At 37.1% G+C, this 18,974-nt stretch overlaps 1 protein-coding gene and 1 long non-coding RNA gene across 2 annotated transcripts; both read left to right on the top strand.

The window, feature by feature from the left end:
- The first annotated feature begins 685 nt into the window (after window positions 1-685).
- LOC309488756 (uncharacterized protein) lies at window positions 686-1,688 on the top strand. Its single transcript, XM_082157085.1, has 6 exons — window positions 686-703; window positions 933-991; window positions 1,090-1,158; window positions 1,232-1,294; window positions 1,378-1,509; window positions 1,627-1,688. Exons 1-6 carry the CDS (start codon window positions 694-696, stop codon window positions 1,639-1,641), a joined length of 348 nt encoding a protein of 115 aa, XP_082013211.1. The 5' UTR covers window positions 686-693; the 3' UTR covers window positions 1,642-1,688.
- A 14,045-nt stretch (window positions 1,689-15,733) lies between these two features.
- LOC309488715 lies at window positions 15,734-17,925 on the top strand. Its single transcript, XR_014202247.1, has 3 exons — window positions 15,734-16,054; window positions 16,893-17,102; window positions 17,203-17,925. It is a non-coding gene; the product is annotated as an uncharacterized lncRNA (long non-coding RNA).
- Window positions 17,926-18,974: the final 1,049 nt, after the last annotated feature.

Genomic DNA, 18,974 nt, shown 5'->3' on the forward strand with positions numbered 1-18,974 from the left:
TTCAATGGATCGCCGATTTCACGAGTCAAAATGGACAATGACAACGAAAAAAAGAGAGCGGCATACTTTACTGAGGCGGAGTTAGAGGTTTTAATGCACGCATACGAAGAATTCAAGCCAATAATAATGAAAAAAAGCAATACGGCTGCATGGGCTAAAGAAAGAGAGTTGGCTTGGCAAAAAATAACGGACAGAGTAAATGCGTGAGTGTATTAAATTGCAAATTTGATATTGCCTCCCCTTTTATTATAGTGCACAATAATTAAACACCCCTTCCGCATCCTTTTGACTGTTAAATCACTACGAAAGCATTTACTTTTCCTGCCATTCATTTCTTTAGATTAAAATACCAGTGTATATTGACTAGGAATATATGGTTTCTTATTTAATAAGGTGTAATCCTTCTGGAGCCAGAAGAACTTTGAGCCAAGTCAAAATGAAACACAAAAACATTCTGCAAAAAGGTAATATTTGATTACACAATTACTGAACTATTTATTAAACACGATTTAGTATATTCTTTCCGTCATGTAGCTAATAGAAAGAAGGCTCAAGCCCGTCTAACTGGCGGGGGCCCACCACCACCTCCCCTCACCCCATCTGAGGAGCTGGCTCTGTCCCTTAATAAAGGGCGACCAGTGGTTGCTGGCATTCCAGGGGGCACTTCATCACACACCATGCACCACAAGTAACATGGTGAAATGTAAGTTTGCCACTGCGATTTGTTCTCATTATGACTTAATAAATTACTCTCTGTCACTTATAAAGGCTTTTTGAACATGCTTAACGTTTTTATGCAGGCTTACTTTATTTAACTACATATGATGTATAGGCTACTGTGGTCTTAGTTATATTGCTTTTATATTTTTTTCCTGCATTATTGGTTTCTCTTTGATAATATTGAGAATTGTATGGGTTGTATTTTCTTATAGATACTGACAGAGGGATTGTATTATTGGACCCTACAGAAAGAACACAGTCTGTCACAGCTGTAAGCGTTTTGTTGTCAGGTACCTTTAGTTGCTTTTAGATATATTTTTTTATGTTTATTTTTGCCAGATAATGTATACTTGCATATTTCCACTGAAGGATGAAGATGACGATGAAGAGACCACATCTGCTGTGACAGAAGTGGACAATGCTGGTAGATCCACTGAGGTATGATGCACACCATTATAATGCATGCCCCCTTTTTACATTAGAGTAACAAACTGTCATTGTCCTTTCACAGTACATACCTGGGGATTTGCCCACAGATGAAGGTCCTTCAACCTCAACGCACAATCTAACCGGAGTAAGAATTTGAGTGCAGTTGTCCATATTTTACTTTTATTGTCTGACAGAATCTCATTTATTTAACTTTTTTTGCCTTCCTAGTTGCCAGCAAAGGAGCTGTATAAGGTCCATCTTCAAAAAAAAATAAGAAAAAGTGACATGGAGATGGACCTTATACAGCTTCAAATTAAAAAAGCAAAACTTGAAATTGAATTACTGGAGCATCGCCTTAAGGTGAGAACTTCTGATTAATCTGTTGCATGTTAAAAGTGTTGTGTATATAAAGCATTGTAATAAAAAAATAAAATAAAATAAACATTTTATTTCATTTTTACTTTCATTGTTTTGCAGGAAATCAAGAAATGAACTGCAGAGCAGACCAGTGCAAACATTTTAATAAAAGTAATTTTGACAAATCATGTCTCTCAATAGTCTTCCATCTCTGTTGTTGGGGTTCCTCTGGGCCATCTTCCTCAATCCAAGGAGGGTGGCTCTCTCCTCTTATAATGGCAATGTTGTGAAGCACAACACAAGCCACTATGATGTCGCATGCCCTCTCTGGACTGACCCGGAGCCCACGCAGACACTGAAACCTAGACTTCAGGATCCCTATGGTCATCTACACCTTGGCCCGTGTTCGGCTGTGAGCCAGGTTAAAGCGGGTCTGTGGTCCGGGATCAGGTTCAGGGTAGGGTGTCATTAAATAGGGCAGACAAGGGTATCCTCTGTCCCCCAGCAAGTAACCATTGTACTGTCCTGTAATGATTCAAGTGTACAATACAAATATAAAAAATATATATATACAGCAAAACATACCCTCCTGAAATGACTGACATAATGATGACGCGCGGAAAATTCTGGCATCATGCACAGATCCTGCCCATTTTGCCTCCACATTAGTAATGGTGTGGGTTGCCTCACATATTACCTATAGTTAGTGGGAAAAAGTAATGAGTTTAATGATTTTAACAAGACAAAAAATTAGGAACACAAAATGAAATTGTTACCTGCACATTGATACTATGAATAGATTTCCTATTAACACAGTCTCCCTCATTTACTGAAGGAGCTTTAATAGGAATGTGTGTGCCATCAATGCACCCAATTACATTTGGAAATCCTGAAATAGAAAGTCATATATGGAATTTTAAAGTGTGTGTGTGTGTGTGCAGGATGAATACATGTATAGCAACACATTCTCACCCCCAAATCGTCACTTTTTCGTCACTTTCAACCATGCTTCAATATCCGACGCTCAAAGCACCCTTTAGCGTCCATATGTGACGCTTCGGTTATGGGTAGGTTAAGGCGTCATGTAACTGACGCTTTCGAAAGTTCGTCAATATCCGACGCACAAAGCACCCTTTAGCGTCCATATGTGACGCTTCGGTTATGGGTAGGTTTAGGTATGTGGTAAGGTTATGCGTCTCATATGGACGCTAAAGGGTGCTTTGTGCGTCGGATATTGAAGCATGGTTGAAAGTGACGAAAAAGTGACGATTTGGGTATGAGAACGGGCTGTGTATAGATATAAATAGTATGACTACATATTTAATATGCGTCATAGATTTTACTACAAAGGACAAACCTGCCACTCTGTGGAATTCCTCTTTAATAACACGCAGAGGTTTATGGCCAGGGAACTGTACAAACGTGTGTAAGAATCGTTACCTACCGAGCAGGTTATCTTCAGAGAGTAAGTTCCTATGGTTACATACATACCCAGAAAGTTACCTCCGTTTTTGGAACCGAAAGTTGAGGTTATCCACTAACTTACCCTTAAACTTACCCGGGTATGTCACATAACCTGCTTTCTGGAATACCCCCCTGGTCCCATCGCTATGCATCGATGAAAGACTTAAACTCAGAGAAAATCAAGAGTCGGATCACAGCATAAACGCAGTAAAACAGCGTTATGGAGAGCTCAACAGAGTAAACTTTAACACACCAAAACTAAGCAATAACAAGCAAGAGCAAATATCCACAAGAGAGCAAAACAAAGGAGAAACAAAGCCGCTCTCCCTCGCTGGCGTCATTTCCGGCTCTTTATACACGCCCACCAGTCTCTGATTGGTTCTCAGGCTGTCGGGTGAACTCGATGAGTGACAGGAACACCATCCAATCACTGGTCCTGTGAGAAAGAATAGCGAAAAGAGAGAGAGAAAACAAAACAACCCTCCCATCTGGTGGGGACGCGTCCCCACCACAAACAGAACAGCTGCCTTTCTTTAAATTGAATTTCGTTTTGTATTAATTATATCTTCATTTTAATCAATGTTTCATGAACCAATAGCCTGGATTTAATAAATAAGAAGTAAATATAGCAGAATCACGACATGGAGGCGCCGGCGAGTGAACTGGAGTTCGTCTCATAAATGAACCAAAACTCAGCGTATAATGCACATTCACATTCACAGCGTATTTAGACACATTTAGATGCATTCATAATCATTACTTTTACCGGTTCTTTGTGGCAAGCTTTATGCGTGCGGTCGTGCGCTTGAGTGCGGCTATATTACGTAAACGCTCATTATCCTGTAGGTTATAAGTAATTAAATTAATATAAAGGGGCGATTTGTTCACGAATGACTTAAATGAACAACTAGCCTACTAGTCAACTAGAAAAAATAACTTTTAGTCGGAAGCAGCCCTTATTCCACATATTTTCGATTTCGAACCAGGCAACAGGACATCTGGTGAGCGAGCGACCCTGCGGAATGAACGAGCGGAGCAGAATATTCAGAAATGCGCTCTCCACTCACGAGCTCTGATCGGAACAAACCCGAACCTCACTGTCTGCTGAACTTGCGCAGAAACATCAAAATATAACCAGCTTTTTAAAATGGTTTTTAAAACTAAACACTATTTTAGCACAAATTATGAGCTTATTGGCGATTTTTTTTTTATAATTATTGACAAAATTCGAATAGACTATAGTAAAAGTTTTTTTTTTTAAGTTTTGGGTGGCCCTGTTGAAAAGTGCCTGAGCTACAGGACATTGTCTTTCAAAACATAACCTGCACGACAGAGAAAAAAACAATTAATGCGTCATTGTACCCAGCACTTCTGAAAATGCACTTCCGAATGCGTCTCTGTCCCCAGCACATTTCAAACCAAACTGACGCCCATGGATGTAGAGACTAATGACTAACAAGGTACACCTGTAAATAATAATCCAATGAACCAATGAGAAAACAGAACACATGACCAGAACAACCAATGAAAACATAGGTGTGTTTGACTTCGGCTGCGTCTGGATGTAACCGAACGCCATTTGCAGTTAGGGAGGAGCTGAAAACGTGAAGTCGGACACTTTCTGCTTCCCGTAGGGACACTTTCACTGTGTTTGCATACTTTATCACAGCTGAAGTGAATTAAATGCAATATTTGTCAAATATACAGATGTTTCAGAGACATTCATTCAATACTTTATGTACTGCTGTTTTTACAAGAATAAAGTTCAAAATAAGCCTTTACTATTTAAATACCAATAAAGTGTCAAATTTTTTTCCAGTTTTATTTTATTAAACTTGACACAATATAACATCGCGACTTCACGGAATAGCTTTTACTGCTATTAAAATAGAGATTTGTGAGCATTAGTGAAACTGACAGTGTGAGAATAAACACAAAACACACGTGATCATTGTCATGTGGTGAATCCGGCCAATCATGGAACAGCTGTGTCGTCATCAGAGCTTGTGCGACTTATTGAGAAGCTGTGCCATCTGATTCAGCTGTCTGCTCTCGAAACGCTCTTGCGCTACTTTGTTGCCATACTTCACAGTGACGTGGCGTAGGCGCTGTCTCAAGTTTGACAACATTTCTAACTGGCATGCACTGCTTCGAGTCAGCCACCGATCGTTCTGTGCAACACTGCATGAAGTCAAACAAGCGTCATAAACATGAGACTAGGGAAGTATATGACATGATCACATGAGGATAAGGGAATGACTGCTAGCCTTTTCGGTAATGCTGTAAACTCAGTCACCGAAAGGTTTCAGGAAGTGAAAAAGCATATGGCGTTCCAAAAATTCCTCCTTTGCCGATCTCAGGGTCTCTGGGGCTACTGGGTGGGAGCAGCCCCAGCTGTCTTCACATAGCTCCTCACATAGGCCACACCAGAAGCAGTTGTCGCTATCCGTACTCCCCCGCAAAAGGACTGGGATGCAAGGCGATGTTCGCAGGTAAAGTCCTCAAACGGAAAAATAGATCTGAGGGCCGTTATTGCATTTCAGAGGGCTTTGTCGAAGAAGTTCTGACGGCAGATTCTATATCTGTGCCAACTAAATCACTCTGTAGGGAAGCTCAAGTTCAAGATGCTTACTCTGAAGCAAATCATGTCACAAATAAGGTCAGAGGACTGGTTTGTAACGATAGATCTCAAGGATGCATACCACGTATCCATCCTTCCTCAACACAGGAAGTTTTTCGGGGGCAAAGTGTACCAATCAATGTTGTTTTCGTCAACGATGACGATAACGAAATTATTTCGTTGACGCACCTTTTTTTTATGACGATAACGCGACGATGACTAGCTAAAAATGGCTCTAAGGTGACTAAAACATGACGAGACGTTTTTGAGTTTTCGTTGACGAGACGAGACGGAACGAAAATGATTATAAGTCTGACGTTCACAATGCATGTCATTTCTGTCTATTTTGCGTGAAATCTGATCTGTTTTGAGCTAAAAAAGTATCAGCAATCCTGCCGCTTCCTATCCTTGTTTTGGGTACGCCCACCACCCGGCTGCCGCCATGCCGCGCACCAGATTCCACACAACAACAACACACCTGCGGCTGCGGCTGCGGCTAGTCACTCGCCACACATCTTCGATATGAGGCGCCGGACTGGACAAAAGCGAAACGAACTGCGCGAGCGTGCGACAGTGCGCGAGAGAGACCGAGTGTGTCTGAGCGCGAGAGAGACCGAGTGTGTCTGCGCGCGAAAGAGACCGAGTGTGTCTGTGCACGAGAAGAGACCGAGTGTGTCTGTGCGCGAGAGAGACCGAGTGTGTCTGCGCGCGAGAGAGACCGAGTGTGTCCGAGCATTAACTTAGATTATGACATAAATTATAACATAAATTATTATTTAACTAATTATATAATAAAGCCAGTAAGCCACAATTGCCAAAGTAAGAATGTTTTTATTCCTGGCTTTTTTGGAGTAAAACAGTGATTCCAATGTTACCACTTTATCTGTGTGTAATAATGTAGTGGCTCAAATTGAATTGAGTTACAACACTCGAATTGCAACACTTGCTACAACCTGTCAAACCTAAGCCCATTTCCAATACTTTTTAACCTAAATTAATTTGTTAAAGACTACTGCTTTTTTTTTTTTTTTTTACTAAAATTGCCTAAAAACTTGCCTAAAACCTTTTTGCGTTTTCGTCGACTAAAACTTGACTAAAACCTTTTTGCGTTTTCGTCGACTAAAACTTGACTAAAACTATCAAGTTTATAAGTGACTAAAATGTGACTAAAACTAAAAAGCATTTTCATCCAAAAGACTAAGACTAAGACTAAAACTAAGAGGGCTGCCAAAAACAACACTGGTACCAATGTCGGGTTCTTCCTATCGGCCTAGCTTTATCACCTTGCACTTTCACAAAGTATGTGGATGCAGCTCTAGCTCCTCTGCGTCGGCCGTTGTGTTGGAAGACCTTTTCTCGGTTCTCTTCGAGCCTATCAAAGAGGTTCCTGAGAAGTTTATAACTCTAAAAACTATCTTCCTCCTCGCTATGTCTTCTGTCAAGAGAATTGGAGACGTACAAGCCCTTTCAGTATCTCCCTTGTGTCTGGAATTTGCACCCGGTATGGGGAAGGCATTTTTTGCACCCTAGATCAGGTTATATTCCCATGTTTTTTTTTTTTGTTTTTTTTTTTTTGTTGGGTCACCCAGGAAAGGGTTCTCAGCATCTAAGCAGATGATGAGCAAGTGGGTGGTCGAGGCTATCTCACTTTCTTATGAGTCAGCTGGCCAGCCTTCACCGTTGGCTGTCCGGGTCCACTCCACCAGGAGTATGGCAACTTCTAAAGCATTACTGTTAGGAGTTACACTCCAAGATGTCTGTGATGTGGCAGGCTGGTCTTCACCGCACACCTTTGTTAGGCCTCACAACCTTGATCTGGATCTGGACACGGACAGGCACTAGCTCATAGGGCAACATGGGTATATCGTTCCCACAGCCTTTTGACACAGCATGAGTTCCCTTGAAAGGGAACGTCTCGGTTACATACACTGAACAAAATTATAAACGCAACACTTCTGTTTTTGCCCCCATTTTCCATGAGCAGAACTCAAAGTTCTAAGACTAAGACTCACAGGTGTGGCATATCAAGATGCACATTTTATAGTGGCCTTTTATTGTTGCCAGCCTAAGACACACCTGTGCAATAACTATGCTGTCTAATCAGCATCTTGATATGCCACACCTGTGAGGTGGATGGATTATCTCGGCAAAGGAGAAGTGCTCACTAGCACAGATTTAGACAGATTTGTGAACAATATTTGAGAGAAAAATGCCTTTTGTGTACATAGAATATTTGAGTTCAGCTCATGAAAAATGGGGGCAAAAACCCATCTTGAGTGTTTGATGCCAAAAAGCTAAATTTTTTGTTTTATCTGACCATTGAACACAAGATATAGTAGTTTTGTCTGAAACACTCCCAAACAACTTGTGGTGATGTAGGTGTTGTGTGTGTGTGTGTGTGTGTGTGTGTGTGTGTGTGTGTATGTATATATATATATATATATATATATATATATATATATATATATATATACATATATATATATATATATATATATATATATATATATATATATATATATATATATACATATATTAGCACTGCCCAATTGCTGTATGCGAGTAAAAATCTGTGTTGGCGAGTATATGAAACAGTGTCAATCGTCAGTTTGCTGGTAAAATTTTTATGAACCCTAACAATGCAAAGTTGTGAGAGCATGAACGTGAACAATGTTCCGCACAGTTGACTGGCCAGCGATAAATCATCACAAAAGTTTAAACCTTGGCAATTTAAATGTTCAAGCACAATAAAACGTGAGTAGGGAACTCAAGTCGTTACTCGCACACTGTGTGGAAAGTTTTGTGTGCGCACACATCTGAAGCAGGCGCCCAGAAAGCAGTGTCTCAGACAGCACGCAAATAATGAATTGAGCTCACTTTCACCTCTTCTTGCACTTGAACGGACAAATTCACACTAACTTGTCGAAAAATGCCCATCTCGGCGAGTATCCTAGTAAACATAGTTGTTATGGCTTAAGTGAATGTAAACAATACAGAAAAACAACACATGTGTATCAGTTTACTGCACATTATGTCTTAGTGACAGCAGCCTAATAATCCTTCTGCTGTCTATGTTTTAAATGATAATAACACAACAAAAGACAAAGAAAAAATCTCTCACTGCTCTTGATGGAATAACTTTTGTAATTTCAATAAGGATTAAACAATGTTTATTTATACAGTGAAGACTATCCAGTGTCATTTTATAATTTATTACTTTTTTCAACGTCTCTATCTGAAAACTTCTGTTACTTCTTGTCACGTTTGGTTTTGAGTTTTGTTCATGTTCTTGTTTTCCTGTCTTTTATTTTGTTATTCTCATAAGGCTTTTTCGACTTCATACAACACTGTGCAGACTGAGCTGTGGCTGACATGAAGCACTGCATGCCAGTTAGAAATTGTGTCCGACTTGAGACAGTGCCGACGCCATGTGATTGTGACGTATACCAAAGTACAGCGAGAGCGATTCGAGAGCAGCCGGCAGATTCATTCTGCGCTCCTTCTCCAGTGCGGCCGCACAAGCTCTGATGACGACACGTGTTTCACGATTGGCTGAATCAACCGCATGACAACGATCACGTGTGTTTCGTGTTTATTCAAACACCTTCATTTCACTAATGCTCACAAATCTTTTTATTTTTATGTTTATAACAGTTGCTCTTTTCATGTAGTTATGTGTTATATAGTGTGTTTATATTTCATGTAGTTTCACAATGTTATATTGTGTTTATCAAGATAAAACTGATAAAAAAACATAGACCCCACTAGCCTGGATGCCAGCCGAACTTAGCCCCGCCCACAACATATTTTGGTCGGGAAGTTCGGTCTGGACTCGTTCCGTTGAGGAGCTATTATGCCCGAACAAAAATTGTTCGGACCAATCAAATTGTCAGGGCGGGCTTTATACGATGATGGACAGATGAGCAACGTAACGTAATCATCCACGTCACCAATGAGCGCTTGGGTTGAATTCGTTTACAACACAGATGACTGCCGCTGGAGAATTGCTATTTCACGAGTTCACACTTACAAATAAGTCAGATAGAATAAATGCATATTTGGCGTGCTGTTTGAGGAGAGGCTCCGGGCTCGGTATTCGGCCCGAACCCAAAGTGCTCCCCCCGTATTCCAGGCTGTGGAAGAACAGGCCGAGAGAGAGTGGAGGGATGCTGAAAACTGTCATGGAATGTTAGGTGAGTTGACAAAGTGAATAAATATATACTTCCTCTCATGCTGATAGTGTAGACCAGACGGTCATTGTTTGATGACAAGTTGATTGGATTGATTATTTGAACGTGCTCCTCTCGAACTTTGTTTATAAAACATTATGTGTAGATTCCGCCATCGCGTCTGTTATAGAAGATATCGACAGCGCATTCATTTTAAAAGAGGAACAGAGAACCACGATCAAGACATTTGTCGATCGGAAACATGAATGAAAAACATACATCACTTACTCCGTTGCTCTGATTGGTTATAGGTCTATCCAATTGAGTGCAGAGGCATTTTCCTTCCTGGTTCGGTTGAAACACGCCCCTTAATCAAAGCTCAATGGAGCAGTATCAGACTCACATTCTGACTAGAATCTGAGTATGACGACGTCAGGCTAAGACCCCACTACATTGATATTTAAATAGTATAGGCTGTTGAGCTTTATTCAGCAGCACACAAACTAGCCAAATATGAACAATAAAAGGATTACAATGTATAAGATTAATATTGTGTACATAAAGATATGTCTACCCCGATATGACCCCGTCCCTAAGTCTAAGCATCCCTGGGGTTCAGACAAATACAAATTCGTACGAGTGAGGTTGTATGAATTTGTACACATTAGCCACCTTTTACTCACTCGTACGAATTGGTGGTGAGATAGTGTTGATGTGTCTTGTTAAACCATTAGTCTTTGTGTATAAATAGCCCTCATGTTTCCATTGTCTCTGGTATAGGATTGTCAGTGTAACCACTGTTGGTGAATTCTGTTCATGTTTGTTTAATAGCTAAAAGTTCCAAAATTTGCTTGGTATTTTGTTATCAAGACTTTATTGCATAAATTGCATACATGTGAGCAATCAGATTGGGACCTTGTGTTTTTTACAAGTGCTTGTGTGCAATATGCATCAAACAGTCTGTGGTCAGAGACTATCCACTCCATTACACAACTACCAACAGCTTCAACCATTGATGAGGTGGATCCATGGATTCCTGCTGCTCTAATTATGACCCTACCATCTGCATGTCTCAGCAGAATTTGAGATTCATCAGACAAGGTGACATTTTTCCAATCTTCCACTATCCACTTGGGTGAACACTGTTGACATGAGTGGAACACCACATGATAACATGGATATATTCAGAATAGAACTCTTCTTATTTATGCATGCAGTATCAGGAAACATGGGCTAAGATGTGTGGGGTACGGTATTTGCAGGATATTTGGAGTATTTTTAAATCATATTAAAAAGCATGTCAAATTAATTTATGTAATATACTGTAATCTATCTTGTCCCCCAAACACTTAAAATAACCATCAACTATATGTCATTTTGCAGAATCTCACAAAGATTACATATAAAGTATTAGAAATAAATAATGACCAAATAATTAGGATTGTTTTGTTATTATGCATTTTATTTTATTTACTAATGAAATTCCCAAATGTCATTGCATTTTTTTTTTTTTTTTTTTTTTTTTTTTTTACACTTTCATGCATGCTTTAACTAAAGGAATTCTAGTACTATGAGAAGCTGGATAATGCTCCTGTTGAATAGGATATCTGTATCAAGCAGCTGGTGCAGACAGCTTGCCTCAGCTGAGCAATGGACTGTGTCACACTAATTTCATCTTGCTGTGCTCTCTGTGACATAAATGCATGCAAGTCACTTTGAGAGTAAATGTAAGTGAAAAATGTGGCACACAGAGGCTGCACACATAAGTGGATGTATCTTAGTAAATGAAAACGTTTTGCCAACGTTCCCATTATGAAATTTTGCAAACGTCCAGTTTTTTAAAAATGTTTTAAAAATGCTTTTTTCTTGGTTATGCAGATGTCCAGGGAACATTCTGTTTCATCATTTTGCAAATATTATAAGAATGTTACTTTTGAATGTTATCTGAACAATCTAAAACAATTAGTAATAATAAAAATAATACAAATTATAAAAAAAAAAATAAAAAAAAAACTTGAGTGATGACAATTATCAAGACTTAAAACAGTAGGGTACAATGGAGTGCTTTTCAAATGTGCTTTGTACTATTCCCATAGATTGCGGAAAAATATATCTGTTTGTATTGAACATTTATGGAGCAAAAAATTCTGTGTGAAAATAAATAATAATTTATTTTGTTTAATAGCCTTATAAATGTATAGGGTGGCAAGAGGCACAAAGTATTTATACAAATACTTAAGCTAAATATGTTTTTAATAACATCTAAGTTAATACTTGTTCAAAACAGTCACTTTAGCATTGTTTGCACTATTTTATTTTGATTTTGATAATTTAAATATTTATTTTCAATAAATATATTGTCATTAAAATATGCTAATATCAAAATAGATTTAAAAAATACATACAATTATTTTAAAAAGTAAAGATTCCGAAAGCATTGGAGGAGATCCCATAATAATTTAATATATATTTACAGTAGTAACATATCATTAATATAATATTTAATAAGTTTAATTATCTCTAAGATAGACACCCATCTTAATATATGATATTTACCATCTGAATCTAACCATGTCACATCAACAAATGGAAAAGTCAGTCATATATTTATTATCATGTTAATTATTGTGCCTTTCGCCCCAACAGTAACGCCTTTGACCACAAATACCATACTTTTGCATATGCATATTGTTCCGTTATTGAACAACTGTTGCTTTAATTAGCTTGAACAAAACTGAAAATCATTAACAAGACCTTTGTCTCCAAATATATTCAATAGTTTTAAAGACTACCTAAATCTACAATTGAATTGAATTGCCATTGTGTATGAAATGTGCTATATACATAAACTTGCCTTGCCTTGCCTTACAATATTTAAAATAAAAAAATGCTAAATATTAGATCAAAGTAGCGCAGAAGTTGATAATATCTTAGCATACCCAAAGGCATTTGAGCTACCTTAGACTAGTCAAGTTCCATCACCAGATTACCAGGTCTGGTCTTAAGGTCTCATATATTTTCATTTGTAAAGCAAAGACGTGAACATTTTTAATTGTTAATTTAATAATAATAATAATAATAATAATAAAAAGAAGATACATTTACTAAACAGAAGGACTGATCAGGAAATATCATTGACTGTTTTTGGTTTGTGGAGGAGAGAGCCTTGAAAACAGAAGATTTTGACATGAAAGACATTCATTTATAAAATTGCACTCCGTCTGACTGATAGACAGCTAGTGCAGGAAAGGTGAGTACAGATATGGCATCCTCAATCCTCATCAATCCAATAGAGATACACTTACTTGTCATCATCCTCATTATCGCTGAGAGAAGTCCACTGAGAGAAATTAATAGCTTCCTCAGGTCAGAAGCATAGGAAATGTAATTTCAGTCACAATGTGTTAAATCCATTGGGATATTTCTTAGGAACCTGTGCATCTGGTGGGTTTGCTGCCAAAAAGCTCTTTTTTTTATTCGTTTGTTTCATCTGACCACAGAAGCACGTCCCGTTTTAAGTTCCAGTCGTGTCTGACAACTGAATATGCTGGAGTTTTTGGATGAGCGAGGAGAATTTTTGTCATGTAGGTTTGATTTTATATATATATATATATGATGATGACACTACAGTGTTAGGACTTATCACTAAAAATGATGAGACTGCATACAGAAAGTTGAACACCTGGCAACATGGTGTAAGGAGCATAACCTAGAAGACCAAGGAAGTGATTGTGGATTTTAGGAAAAAAGGACAACTTAACCACACCACACTTTTTTATTGGAAGTGAGGAGGTACAGCGAGTTCCTAGCTTTAAGTTCCTGGGACTGACTGTTACTGAGGACCTGTCCTGGGGCATTAACACCGCCTCAGTTGTGGGAAAGGCACAGCAACGCCTCTTTACCTGAAGAAAACGGTGTAAGATATAATGGATTGCACTTTATAAACTTTTTATTGCACTTATATTGTAGGATTATCTGATGTTATTTTGTTGTTATTTATAACAATGACAAATAAAGAACAAATTCAATTAAATTTAAACCCATGTGTTTTGGAGACGGAGCAGTTTGGCGACACCGATGGTGAGCTGGAGTTAGATGGCTTACAGGGACTGACAGCAGATGAAGGAAAACCACTTCAAAACTTCTTTATGAGCCCTAATCATACATACAGTGCATGTTCACAATAACAGTTTAAATAAAAATAAATAAATAAATAAATAACTATGTTTTACATCTGATATGCACATTTAGATTTAATATGCCATTCTCATTAATGGAGTTAAGCACTTAAATTACATGAAATCATTACCAAGAAGGTACAACATTTTTATTTTTTTTTACATTCTAATAAATAGAAACATTTGTAGTAGATGCGATGCTTTTGAACACTTTTCCTGTGGCATGCTGTGTTTTAATGTTTTAACTACAGCGAGGATTGCTTAGCGCAAGATAATAGCAGAACTCATGGTCTGAGGAAATATTTTTGCGCAAATAATGATCAATAGTAAGGATCAAAAACACAGTTTTATAATTCAGACCCCTGGCGGATGAAAAATGGTGTATTGGTCCAGGGTTTGGGAAATCTCTTTGAAAGCTAATTGAAAAAGCTATAACTTTAGCCATTCCATGTTTAGTGGTGCATATTACACACTTCACCTTTAAGTAGGGGATTATATGCATAAGAAAAAGAAAGAAAAAAAAAGAAGAAAAAAAAGAAGAGAAATGCAATAACCTTCTGTAAACATTTGGGATTATCCTAATTTAATTCTTTATCTTTAACAAATGTAATTGTTATGCAGGAGATTAAATTTAGCATTTAATAAGCCTCTGAATGTCTTCTAAGACAAAAAAGGAAATCATGAAATAATGTTAAAAAATATATATATTAAAACAATAAAACCCCAGAAGCACCCCAGACTTTCATGATTCATTTTAATGGTATGTTTTAGTCATATCATCATGGTTATCAGCTGCAACTTACTCCAGTCATCTCCATAAAGACCTGCACTTGCAGAAAAATACTCGAATCTAAACCCCACAGAGGTTTTAAAGAACCATATTAATCCTCATTATCTTTATGGTGCAGTGCAACAACCTGCAGTGCTCCCCAGGTTTAGAGCGGACCAGAATTTCTTACCGCATCCAACAATTCAAAGATGTTAACCCAAGGTCAGGTAGTTCTCTGTATGAATATTCAGAGCTATGGTCTATATAACAATTGTTTTTATATTAATTACAGTGTTTGGAAAGGAAATAACTAAAAGGTAAGCTATAACAGGTACTACATTTTTCAGTGTGTGACAGTTGCTTGGCAGCAAACAAAAATGTGTTCTAAGAACATTTTTCTAATGCTCCCAATTAAGTTATAATTTATTTTTCATTTTTTCAAGGTTCTCTGAACATTCAAAATAATGTCCAGTTTTTAAAATGTTTTATGAACACTTTTTTCTTGGTTATGCAAACATTAAGTAAACATTCCATTTGTCAGTCTTCATACTGCTTTTGAATGTTCTCTGAACATTATGAAACAAGTGATAACATTTAAGAAATGTTAGACAAACATCCAACTGAAACATTGCAGAAAAAATGCTCCAATGAACAATGTGAATAATGTTTTTGTGCTAACATTTGGAGAACATTATTAAAGACCACATAACTTTGAACGAACTTTTTATTAACTGAACTCTTTGAGAGAACCTTCCTAGAATGTTAGCGAAAGTTCTGAGAATGTCCCCTGTTAGCTGGGTTATTTTATTTATTTTATTTTAATTTATTTTTTTAAGCTAATTTTTCTTAAAAGTAGCTGTCTAATGTGATAAAATGTTTTTTTTTTTTTTTTGTTTTTTTTACAATGTTGCATGTGCAGCTTTACTTTCAGGGCTCTGAACTGAAAACAAAAACAGAAAACGAACAAAATTTTAACAGGAACATAAACTACTGTAAAAAGTCGTTCAGTGCTATCGTCCATATGACTTCATTTTAAAAACTATATTTATTCCAATAAATTAATTTATTTTTCTTTCTTTGTTTTTTTGAGTTATCAATAAGTAAAAAGTGTGAATATTTTCGTAACTTAATATTTTCTATAATAAAATTAATTTCATTGGACTTCACCATAAATTGATTTTACAGAACTCATTTTAAAAGTTAATACCAGACGTAAAAAGACACGACCCGCCCACCCGCAGCAACGGAAGAACAAGCCCGGGCAAATTGTTCACTCTCGTCTGTTCCAGGAGTTTATTCGACCAGGGTTTTCCACGGAGCCGGATCATTTATACTTCACGTACCCCATGTAAGTAACTCTTTGTATTTTTAAAAGTTTGATTTTACCCTAATTAACGTGTTTGTGTTGTGCAATCTGCAAAAGCATAATGTTACGTTAGCTCTGTTTCTTACAAACTTTTGCAACCCGCCAAATTTGAATGTGCTCTATCCATAGACTGTGTGTGCCTACATGTGTGTGCAATGTATAAGTTATGTTGTCTTTGTGTGATAGTTTAATGTTTCAGAGGTGTTTCTAACTTCAAAAACATTGTCGTTGCTTCGACATAGTTTAGGAGTGGACGTAAGTTACAGACACACACGAAGCCACAGCTAACTTAACGTTAGCTGAGTGATTATCAATTAGTCCAAAGCTGTTTAATTATGGTAAAGCATAGTTAAGGCAAATATACGGCAGTTCATCTTTCACAAATGTGTACGCTCACAATGTACTCTATGCATAGGCCTAACTCATAACCCAAATTTCATATTTCTATTGCTCTGTAATTATTGGGTGCAGATGTCTAACTCTTGATATATTTATATTTTGTTAATGCATTTTAAAACCATTTGTTTAAGTGAAAATATTTTTTTTGACTAATTTATTTGTATTAACATCCCTCCTCCCAATATTGTAATTAGTTATGCCTGTGGGTGCTGTATGATGATATCATTACAAAAAATTCAGTGGGGTTTTTACACGAGGTTTCAGATTATTTTCTAAGATAAGTTCTGCGAGGAACTAAAGTTAATCATTCTTGTTTTGTTCAGCAGGATAATCTTCACTTGTATTTTAAGTGTATTTTTTAAAGGGCTTTCATCACACTTGTATTCAAAAGGCTAACTAACTTTTTTTTTTCTCTCCCCAGATGGGATGGCCCTGTAAATTGTGCAGCACTGTGGTACAAGGAAAGAGTGACATTTTAAAGCATTGTATACTGCATCAGGGGACCTTTGGACACGGCCATGCCTTGCCTTGTATTCATATAGATTGGCCATGTTCTTTTAAATCCTGGAGTACCTTCCACTCTCGCCTCTCAAGATACCACCCAGAAGCTAAATCCCTTAATTCACCACAAGTAAGTCTTTCATTTACGAAGAGGATTTTTTTGAACACATATTTGTTTTCCATCAACAAATGAGATTGTTTGTCTTAAATACTTCATTTTTATCTCAAAGGGGGCTGCAGAGACCACTGTTCATGAGGACCTGAAAAAGAAGAATATGAGCATCTATGTCTGCCGTGAGCCAGATGCAGTAGGAATCATCATTGAGGGAATACCAGTCCTTACCAATCTTGGAAATCTGGCCAAAGCATGCTGCTTGGGTTGACATATGCACTTAATCTCGAGTATCCATCCAAGGTTTCAAAAACATTTGAGGTGTTTCAAAGACTTTTCATGGGACTTGACACACTGTGCCCAAAACCAAGCCCCAAGTTCATGACTCTGAAAAACAAGCTCCTTGCCTAGGCACTCAGACATGACTGTCACTCTGCACTTGTAAACAGCTGTTTTCTTTGTCTGTTAACATTGAATTTTTCAGGATGTCATAATGGTTTGTCCTTGTCATGTTTTATACTATGCTGCAGGTCATACTTTCTGGTGTGAAAAAAGTTTATATTTTATACACACAAAATAGCCCTGCTGTGAAGCTGCACTTTAAAAACTGGTCAGTTAGTGGGATCAGTGAGATGTTTAACTAAAGATGTTTAAAAATATTTACACACGCTGTAAAGGTATTATGCTAAGCTGTACTTTTTAAGTTGAGGAGATGATCATGCTTGTGAACTGTAATGTAAGTGTTAAAATGTTTCAATATTATGTACACACTGTACTGTAAATGTGTTTTACTAACCAGCAGTTTATAAGCTGCAATGATTTAATAAATGTTGGAAATTGACATAGTAGCACCTAATTATTTGAAGCCGTTCCAAAACAAAGAAATGGTCAAAATGAATAAATCAGAAGACATTAACTAGTATTTTTTCATTTAAATGTTACCTATTTTAATTAAGTCTAATGTGTATAATATGCTGATATGTTTTACATTGATTGTACTCAATTTATTGGCTTTTTCTGAAAATGCTACTTAATATTTTTGCATACATTGAAATGCACATTATTAAGTTGTCCTTACTCAAAATATCAGTTAGTTCACTAAACTTGCAAAAAGTAGTTGGAAAATGTTGCCTTAATTTTTTTGAGTTGAATCTAAGTAACAGTTTTTCCAGTGAAAACCAAATCACGTTTAAACATTCTGAACAGAAACACTTATTTGAAATTACCATTAACCGGTTAATAACATTATTTTATAATTTTGTTTAAGATTTTAATTTGGCAGTCAACCAATCAGGAATTCAAATAGTACGGCTTATGCAAATTGACATTGCGCGTGTGAAATTCTGACGCTCAGTTGTCAAGTCATCCGATGTAAGTCGCAAGGCAATGTGCTAGCGTTAGCTGGATTGCTGGAGTTTAGCCGAGGCAGATGAAATCCAATGTCAATTACTTTTCAGTTTTATTCTTTGCTGTTTTTAAATATTTTTTGGAATAGTTTTGTATTTTATGTTATTTCTATGCCTGTACAGCACTTTGGGGCAGTAGTGACTGCTTGTAAATGTGCTTTATAAATAAACTTTGACCTTGACCTTGACTTTTGAACAGACATAGTTTCTGATCATAAAATCTATACTTTTACAGACTGATCCACCATTATTTGAGTTAACCCTGACTTTTAACAACTATAAGGTTTGTTGTTTTGGATGTCAGTTAAGTCGACTTTCGCGGCCAGAATACTGTGAGCTGCAATGAGGGCCAGGTTTTATGTTTATTAAAGTGGTAGCTTTGAATAAAGGTGAACTACTTTAAATTATTTTGCAGTAGCTACCACAACGGTGCTCAAAAATCATCTTGTTCTCTATACAGCTGCCATTCTGAACATCTAAGACG

The sequence above is a fragment of the Leuciscus leuciscus genome (genome assembly GCF_965113295.1).
Source record: "Leuciscus leuciscus genome assembly, chromosome: 24".
NCBI classification, from domain to species: Eukaryota; Metazoa; Chordata; class Actinopteri; order Cypriniformes; family Leuciscidae; genus Leuciscus; species Leuciscus leuciscus.